At 36.1% G+C, this 10,000-nt stretch overlaps 1 protein-coding gene across 1 annotated transcript in view; it reads left to right on the forward strand.

Moving 5' to 3' along the window:
• LOC113820187 (solute carrier family 35 member G1) overlaps positions 1-5,896 on the forward strand; it is a gene marked incomplete in the record, with an annotated part of 60,138 nt that extends 54,242 nt beyond the window's left edge. Inside the window, 2 exon segments of the mRNA XM_070125553.1 lie at positions 1-59; positions 2,052-5,896. Of these exon segments, the coding sequence (XP_069981654.1) occupies positions 1-59; positions 2,052-2,906 (914 nt within the window).
• Positions 5,897-10,000: the final 4,104 nt, after the last annotated feature.

Below are 10,000 nucleotides of genomic sequence, written 5' to 3' on the forward strand. Positions count from 1 at the left end.
GTCTGTTCATGGCCGTGCTGTCTTCGCTCTTCTTCTCGCTCTGCTCGCTCATCGTCAAGGTCAGTTGGGCGCGGGTGTGAGAGGATATTTTTCTTCTTTTTTTTTTGGATTTTGGATTTTTTTTTTTTTTTTTTTTTTGTCTTTTAGATGTTTTTTTTTTGTCTTTTTTTTGTCTTTTAGATTATTCTTTTTTTTTTTTCTTGAATATTTTTTTTTTTTGTCTTATGGATTTTTGCTTTTGTTTTTTCATTGTGATTATTTATTTTTTATGTTTGTTATTATTGTTATCGTCATCTTTATCATTGTAATTATCATTATCATTATCTTTATCGTAATCGTTATCATTATCTTTATCAGTATCATTATCTTTGTTGCTTATTGTCCCTATCATTACCTTTATCTTTATCATTATCGTCATCATTATCATTATCTTTATCGTTGGAATTATCATTATCAATATTTGTATCATTACCTTTATCTTTAGCATTACCTTTATATTTATCATTATCATTATCTTATCACTATCATTATCATTATCTTTATCATTGTAATCATTATCATTATCTTTATCATTGTAATCATTATTATTACCATTACCATCACCACCACCATTATCATTGTTATTACTACCGACCTTTTAACCTCAACAACCATGCCCTTGTGGTTTATAGTCAGCTCCTAATAATCGGTTGATTTCACATGGTTCTGCTGATGGATTCAAAGCTTTTCATGTTAAATCAACGTAAGGTATTCTAAACGTTTACAACCTCGTGAGAAGTAAACGTTTCATGTTCCTATTGTCCTTATATGGGCGTCGATTACTTTTGGTCCGAGCGGAGAGGGATTGAATGAAACAAATAGGTCTTTACCGCCTGTTGCGGTGGAGAGAGAGAATTGGAATGAGAAAAAGAGAGAGGATGAGAAAGAGGGGGAGAATGAGAAAGAGAGAGAATATAAAAGAGATTGAATGAGAGAGAGAGAGAGAGAGAGAGAGAGAGAGAGAGAGAGAGAGAGAGAGAGAGAGAGAGAGAGAGAGAGAGAGAGAGAGAGAGAGAGAGAATAGTATATATATACATATATACATATATATATATATATATATATATATGTATGTATGTATATATATTTTAAGGTGTATATATAGAGAGAAAAAAAGTGAGAATGAGGGTGAGTAAAAGTGAGAGAGAGAAAGTGTGAGTGAGTGTATGTGAGTTTGAGAGTGTGAGTGTGGGCGTGAGCGTGTGAGTGAGAATGTGCATGTGAGTAAGCGTGAGAGAGAGTGAGAGAGCGGGAGAGAGAGAAAAATATAGAGAAAATAAAAAATGGGAGAATGAGAGAGAGGGGAAGGGGGTCACGGAGACGGCAGTTTCGAGGTCAGTTGAATCGAAATTGAAGAGGTGCCATCAGCTGACCGCGAAACTATCAAGGTCTTTCACTTTAAGAAACTGATTTTGTCTAACTGTGCCCTGTCTCTTCCAATACCTCAAGTGAGATTTTTTTTTTTTTTATTAAAAGCAAATATTACTTATCATTGTTATTATTGTTCATTTTGCGCATTATAGTTTTTCCAGCTTCATTGATATTGTTATTACTGTTTTTTATCGTTAATTTTGTGCATTGTAGGTTTTCTAGCATTATTTTTATCATTACTATCATCACCATCATCATTATCATCATCATCACCATCATTATCATCATCACCATCATTACCATCACCATCATCATCATTAACATCATTATCATTATCATCACCATCATATGATCATCATTATCATCATCATCACCATCATCATCAATATCAGGAATTGCATGCATATTTTGAATTAGACGAAGAAGGGATGTTTCAGTGAATCAGTGATTTTCTCATGTCATGGCACAGACATTGCTCTGAGAACAAAGCTACATCGAGTCAGGAAGAGTAATGATAACAAAGACTGATTGTTTCCCATTCACGTGCTTTCAAGGCCTTCGATAATGAGTGCTCAGTGCAGCGGCATTATCCGAAGCGTCTTTATGCGAAGCGGCATTACCTGAGGCCCTCTGAATTGCAGGTGCTGGCCGACGTGAGTCCCATGGAGCTGGCCGTTTTCCGCTTCGTGGGGATTTTGTTGCCGACGCTTCCGCTGCTCATACGCCGAGGAGACCCGCCCTTCCCTCGCGGCCGCCGCTTGATGCTTATGCTTCGAGGCCTCGTGGGAGCTACGTCGCTGATGCTTCAGTTCTACGCCTTCAGGCACATGCCTCTCGCCGATGCGTCCGTCATTGTGTTCAGCGTGCCAGTGTTCGTGGCAGTGTTCGCGCGAGTGTTCCTCGGGGAGCCTTGTGGACTGTTTCATGGCGTGGTCATTCTGCTTACCCTCGCCGGTGTCATTCTCATTGCTCGGCCGCCGCTACTCTTTGGTTCGCTCTCGGATGCTTACACGACGGAGAACTGGTGGGGCGCGGCGGCTGCCATAAGTGGCACGGTGGTAGCCGCCAACGTCTACGTCATACTGCGAGTACTGAAGGGCCTGCACTTTTCTGTGATTATGACCAACTTCGCTCTGGTGGCGCTAGTCCTCACGCCCCTCGTGTCGTGGTTCAGCGGCGACGGGTGCGTGCCGCGCTGCGGGAACGAGCGCTATCTCATCCTCGCCATCGGGATTTTCAGCTTCGGAGGTCAGATCCTGCTGACGAAGGCGCTGCAGTTGGAGCAGGCCGGCCCGGTGTCCATCGCACGGACGGCCGATGTTGTCTTTGCGTTTATATGGCAAGCGATCTTCTTCCAGGAATTCCCGGACTCACTGAGTCTCATGGGAGCCTTGCTGGTGACATCCTGCGTGTTTCTGACAGGACTGAGGAAGTGGGTCATCTCCCTTCCTGAGACATCGAGTGCTCGGCGGAGACTGCGGTGTCTCATGTGCTGACTCTGGCCCTCCAGAAGCTGTGAGTGGAGCAGCCCCACAAGCTGCCTTGGCCAAGACTGCGTGGCCTTCCACACTGGTATGGCTGAGACACTGTGCGGTATTACAGACTGGTATGATTGAAATTGTGTGGCTCTTTAGTACAGATTGGTATGGCTGAGACCATATATTGCTAAGAAGGGAATTTGTGAGACTGTGTCCCTTTATGTATAGAGTGGCATGACTGAGATTGTGTGGCCCTACAGTCTGTCACGGCTCAGACTGTGTAGATCTACAGACTGGCACTGAAAGCTTTGTGGCCCCAGTCTGCCATGGTTAAGACTGTGTAGCTGTACAGATTGGCTTTGTGGAGCCAGTGCAGCCTAAAAGACTGCCATGGTTGAGACTGTAGTTCTACAGACAGACACCACTGAGGTTATGTGGTCCAGTGGATTGCCATGGATGAAACCGTGTGGCCCTCCAGTTTTGATTGTTAAGGTTTTTTGACATTGGCAATTCTTAAAACTTTAAATCTTACTTGGGGTTTTCTTCTATTGTGAGGAGTATGACCTGCTTCTCAGGTCATACTCCTCAGGACATGAATAGTTTACAGTAGGTAAGAAAGTTGGTAATAATTCTCTTTTTACAAAGAAATTACATAAATTTCTTGAACAGGTATTGCCTAACCCATATGAAATGCAAGGGACGAATTAAATGAGAAAATGAATACATATCTGCAATCATAGCAGAAAAAAAATCAAATATGTCAAACCAACAAAAATAATACTAAATTTTAATGAGTATGGGTTGATATTTACCTGTGAACATTATAACTACTAGTTTCACCTTAGTCTTACCATGATGACATGTCCCTATGGGCCTGTGTCGTAAACTCTGTTGATTGCAGTACAGGCGTAGCTTTGCAGCACTGGACCTTGAAGGTTTATCCTTATTAAGGACTTATTTAACAGTAGCACTTTTAATTTTGCCCCTTTTTCACCAGTGTTTAAAAGACTCCAGATTATCATGAGTATTTTTTTTTTACATTTTATTTTATTTCTTGTGTGTATACTCAATTTTTTCAACAGCCTTCTGACAAGCACAATAAACTTTTCTTATTTTTTTTGGATTGAGGAATTATCCACTGTTTCATATATTACTTATAGTATGATCATCATTTCCCAACTCTATGTTTTCATGTGAATATCTTTCACGTCTTTCAACCAGCTACAACTTTCTACCTCATTTCTCTTTGTGAATAAATAAATCAAGTAAACAAGCACATATGCATGCATGCACACAGACATACACACACATACTGTTAACATGCACACATGTAACATATCTCTCTCTCTCTCTCTCTCTCTCTCTCTCTCTCTCTCTCTCTCTGTCTCTGTCTCTCTCTCTCTCTCTCTCTCTCTCTCTCTCTCTCTCTCTCTCTCTCTCTCTCTCTCTCTCTCTCTCTCTCTCTCTCTCTCTCTCTCTCCCCCCCCCCTCTCTGTCTTTTCATCTGCTCTTTTTAGTACTTTCCTTAATCACTATGCTTTTATTCCTTTTCCGTAACCCTGCCCCACCTGTCCCATTCCTTCCTCATGCCCTATTCCTTCCATCCTTTTCCTTTCCTTCCTATATTTTTTTATCATGCTTTTCAGTTCTGCCAGGTACCAAATGAGCACAAAAGACTTGAATAGTCATACATTTCTTGGAAAAGTCAATGGTACAAGTTTAGGGGAAACTGAAAGTTAATCTTCAATTATATGCACTTTCTCTTCTTTGCATAATTCCACAGAGTAACTCATATTATCAGGGTGTCACAGCACAATTAAGATGTAGAAGGCTGTGTTGGGTCTAGGTAATATATCATTCTTGTTATGATAGTATATCAAATGACTTACTTATTGAACTGAATCATGCAGTCCCCCACATACTGTGCTACAAATGATTATTGCTCATTTGAGCTTGGTTTTTGCTCTACATGTTCACAATTCTCAATATATCAGTACCTCTTGGGGGATTACATATATATCCCATAAAAGTTATAAGCCAGGCTTCCACCTAATTCTTCTGTTGATAAAATCCATTACTCTGCATATCGTCTTTTAAGTCATGCATGTTCACTGAGTTCTGAAACCAACAGGAGGATACATTCCCCTGTACACGTGCTGTCTCATTAAGTTTCATTTTGTCCTAACTTGTAGTTTCAAGCTGGCTGTGTGTGTTGTACAGGTAGCTGCAGGGTGTTGGTTTCCTATCGTTCTCTCTCCTTACTGCATTTCCTGTTACTTTAGGTAGTGAACATGATGCCCATAATATTCATGGTTGTGTTGTTGTTGTTCATTGTTTTTAATTTCATGTATTATGTATTTATGACTGGAATCCTGTTGATGGACTGTTTATCTTCATTTCAAATTCACCTTCTTAAAAATTCTTTACCATAATACTCATGCTACCTGTCCATTTCTTTTTAGCATTTTTATATTTTTTTGTCTTGACATAAGCAGAAATATTGTTTAATTTTATGTTATCATTATTATCATTGTCATAGATATGATACTCATTCTAACCTTTATGGAAATAGTAATATCAAATATAAAAAAAAAATAAAGTTTTTCTTAATTATTCACAAATTATTATTTATTCTTTACCATAATACTCATGCTACCTGTCCATTTCTTTTTAGCATTTTTATATTTTTTTGTGTTGACATAAGCAGTTTTTCATAATTATTCACAAATTATTATTTATTTTGTAACCATGGAATAAAAGTGTTCACTGTATATAATGCTGGCAATTACAACTAATGATTTTCTTTAGAGCCTAAATGTTCTTTTGACAGCAAATTTTCACATTATTTAAAGCTCCATTTGATATCTGTGTTCTTCCTTTTTAAGAAATATAACATGAAAATGATGAATTTAAAGGGTTTAAAACTCTTTCTGTAATAGTCTCTCTCTGATTCTAGCTTTTCTCTCCCCATCTCCCTCTCTCCCTCTCTCCCTCTCCCTCTCCCTCTCCCTCTCCCTCTCCCTCTCCCTCTCCCCCTCTCCCCCTCTCCCTCTCCCTCTCCCTCTCCCTCTCCCTCTCCCTCTCCCTCTCTCCCCTCCATCCTTCTCCCCTCTCCCTCCCTCCCTCTCCCTCTCCCTCTCCCTCTCTCCCTCTCCCTCTCCCTCTCCCTCTCCCTCTCCCTCTCCCTCTCCCTCTACTTCTCCCTCCCTCTCTCTCTCTCTCTCTCTCTCTCTCTCTCTCTCTCTCTCTCTCTCTCTCTCTCTCTCTCTCTCTCTCTCTATCTCTCTCTCTATTTTGTCACTCTCTTAAAGTATATTAAACAGCAGATATGAAAATGAAATTACAAGAATCAGTAAAGTAAATTAGTATTTGTGTGGTTGAATACTCTAAGAACTTTAAATATGTGAAAAATTACTTCCTGAATATCTGTAAGTAATGCACAATAGGTGTTGTGTTCTTTAAAACTGGAAAAAAACATACCTTTTTTAAGACTGCATTGATGTGTATATTATTTTACCTGCATGATGGAGTATTTCTTTTATAGAATATAGAATTTTAAAAGTTAGATTTGATATACCAAACAAAATTAGAATCACTTGATTTTGTAACCGAACTGATTGAACAATACTGTATTAAGAAATTAGTTTTCTGTTATGTTTACAGAGATTTCTTATTTTAGATTTTATATGATAGGACCAAGGCTGTAATAGTTAAACTGTAACAAACTGTCCTGTAAATATGAATCTTACAAGTGGATGTGAAAAGAAAGTATGAAAAACTATATACAGTGAGATTGTGAATGTTAATAGTATTTCTTGTTAATGGAAATTATATGTACTTTACTTAAGAGTGAAATTAAATCAAATTGAAATGTTAACTTAAGGATATCTGGATAAAACATATCAGCATTTTGTTGTTTAAGGTTGGTATAAGATGAACAAAATCATCATCATCAATAAGAGGACGAAGTAAGATTAGAACCCATACGTATAGACTGTTTACATATGCTTATGCACACCTACATTTGTAATTACACTTAATTATGATACTCAATGAGAAATTCACACACTTGCTTTGTGCTCACACTCACACTCAAATGCACTTATACAGACAAAGTATGAACAGAAACGCATATCTTTGTAAATTTAAAATCAAGTCAGATAAGAATAGAATGAAGATTGTGTCATTTTTAATTTCACCGCCAAGAACATTGCTTGGTATATCAGAGTGACATTTTCAGACTGTATAACGTTCTTCGCATATGCTGATTACTCTGACACGTAGTTGGTAGCGCTCAGAATAATTGTCATGCACGAAGAAAGAGAAAAAAATTATCAGAATTTGAAATGGAAATAATAATGAGATATTTAGTTAAAAAGTGATTCTTTCACCACAAGACAATTATGATAAACTGACTATAAGAGAAAATAAATCAAAGAGGAAGAATGGAATATCAATTTGATATAATGGAATATTAATTTGATGTAAAGTTAAATAAAATTATTTTTAATTTCAAAATTTAAGGGATTGATTTTTAATGGCAAAGTTTAAAGAGTTGATTTTTAATGTCAGAGTTCAATTAAATAATTTTATGGTCACTTGGTGCCCATATCTCTCTTTGACTGAGGTGCATACATTTTTTTTTTCTCTAAAGTGTAATGTTCAAATCAGTGTTTCAACATTGTTTTATTGAGCAAGACTATAGTAATTATAAAATCATCATTCAAATACAGGATTTTGAAATAATGCTGATTTGAGTTTTAGGTTTTAATGGTCGATATTTGTACAGTATATTTTAACTCAGTATTATACATGTTTGTATATTGTTTTAGAAATTGTATTTGCCAAATTAGCATTAGTTAAGATTAACATTTAACATGATAAAGTTTCAAGAGTTTATGAATATTTCAGTTCTTGTATATTATGCATTCATTGAATGTCAAATGATTCACCTTTACAGATAATATCTTCAATGACACATTAAAAGCAATTTATGACAATAATGCAGAATGTATCAGCCCTTGCTTCAACATCAGTGCTGTGATTCACAGTGTTATGTATGTCAGAATATAGCATGAAAAATGTAAAGTAGTATAGATATAACAGTTTTGCAAGGGGAGAAAATATACATTCTGTTCTTGTGCTCTGTTGAGTGTGAAAAGCTGTTTTGCATGCTTTGATTCTATAACTAATGTATTTTTACATTTGTTCTTACAAAACCTGTTTTTGCTTGATTTGAATCAGTAAATGAGTTTGTGTCTTCTTATAAAACATTGATTTTTTAATTTGAACTTTGGAATTTACTGTATCCTATATTTCTTGTTCTTTACAGCTATTTAGCTATGGCATTCAGACAAAGATATTTATTGAATATTATTACATGAAACAGTATCATCATCAGTAAATATTTTTTATTTGAAGGCCAAGATATTTTATTTTACGTTATATTTTCATTGACTTTAATTAAGGTGAATGTAATAATGCTGAATAAAGCATCTTGTTATCATACATAAAAAAACAACAACTAATACTATAGTCTTTTAGGAAATTTTGAATTAGGTTTCATTGTTATGAGACTTTAAAAAACTATTGTCACATCATAGAAGAGCAAGTGTTGCATTAGATTCTATGATGATATTGGAGAGTTTGTGGAAGTGAAGATACTGGAGTCTGGTTGAATTACGATGAATGTACTGTGTTTAATGAAAGAAAATGTGAACTGTGTAAGGTAAATGTGCACTGTACTTTTGTGATAGTTACATACATAGGGCCATTAGATTTTCTTGATGGTTGGGAAATGCTAGTTCTGCAGTGACGTCATTTTCTTTTTTCTTAAGTTTGTTTTTGATGGCAGTTCATACTGATCGCTGAGCAAAATGGCTTTGGTGGGTGAGGCTTTTTTAGGTTGAGACTGTGAATTTGGTGCCTTTCAGATACTTGAAGAGGACTTGTTTTTTGGAGTGTTATCGCTTGATATGATTGGTATTAAGTAATCCTGCTTATCATACAGTCTTTGTTTTGAGTTGTGTGTGATGTGTACAGCTGTTCAAGAGCAGTTGCTTGTCTTCGTGGAGTTTGGTGTTGTGCAGATGAATTGTTCGCATGCATGTACAGTTTATATTTCATTTGCATAAGGGTAAGTTAGCGCATTGTATGTGTTTATTTCTGATGTAACCTTAGCTTCAGTGTTGGTTAATTGGTACATTCAAAGTATGGAAATTTATGTTATGAATATTAGCTGGTTGTCAAATATAGGGTTGGAATGAGACATATGGGTTTGGTTATATGTATGCAAAGAATATGACCAGAGCTTATAGTTTTGTTACCTAAAGAAATATCAACTTGTGCAAAGAAAGGGTAGGAGGACTGTGTAATTAGTTGATATCCATTGCCTATCCATTGTTTTTTTTTTTTTCTTTCTTTTTTTAGTTTTAGATTATTTTCACTATTAAATATTCTTAAGAAGCTGTTGGCAGACGGTTAATTTTGGAACTTGAAATGAAGTTATGTGAAAATTATGTTAATGAGTCTATTTTGATTTTTTTTTTCTGAAATAATTGTTCTATCGTTTTTATTTATTATACAATTGTTAGATAAAGTTAAAACAGTGGTGTAAATATAAATCATGAGCACATATCCAATATTTGGTAATAACTGTTTCTTTGTTCTTTTTTTCCAGATAATTAATATCTGTCAGTTCAGTAGTATAATATTTTATTTAAACAGTTTGTTCAAATGAAAGTTAAGAGACAAGTAGTGAGGTAGGAGCAACTGTTGTACATATTAGTTAAGATTACTGTTTGAATTACTGAGCTTTGACTGGAATGGATGTGAGTTTAGTTTTATTGTCAATTGGTAACTGTTGTTTGGTGTCTGTTGTGTTACTGGAGTTTGGCTGTAGGATATATGTACATACTTGAGATGATGTTGTGGCAGGAACATTTGTTTGGGATAATTCCTTAGTGGTATGTAGGATTGCATATAGAAAACAATAGATGAGATTTAAGAGTTAACTGAAATTCATACAACAGGTTTTGGACACAAGTATTTGCAGGTTGTAAGCAACATATTTTTTCAATTACTTTCATCAGCTAGAATTTCTGAGGCTTTAT

Source organism: Penaeus vannamei, chromosome 9 (genome assembly GCF_042767895.1).
Source record: "Penaeus vannamei isolate JL-2024 chromosome 9, ASM4276789v1, whole genome shotgun sequence".
NCBI lineage: Eukaryota > Metazoa > Arthropoda > Malacostraca > Decapoda > Penaeidae > Penaeus > Penaeus vannamei.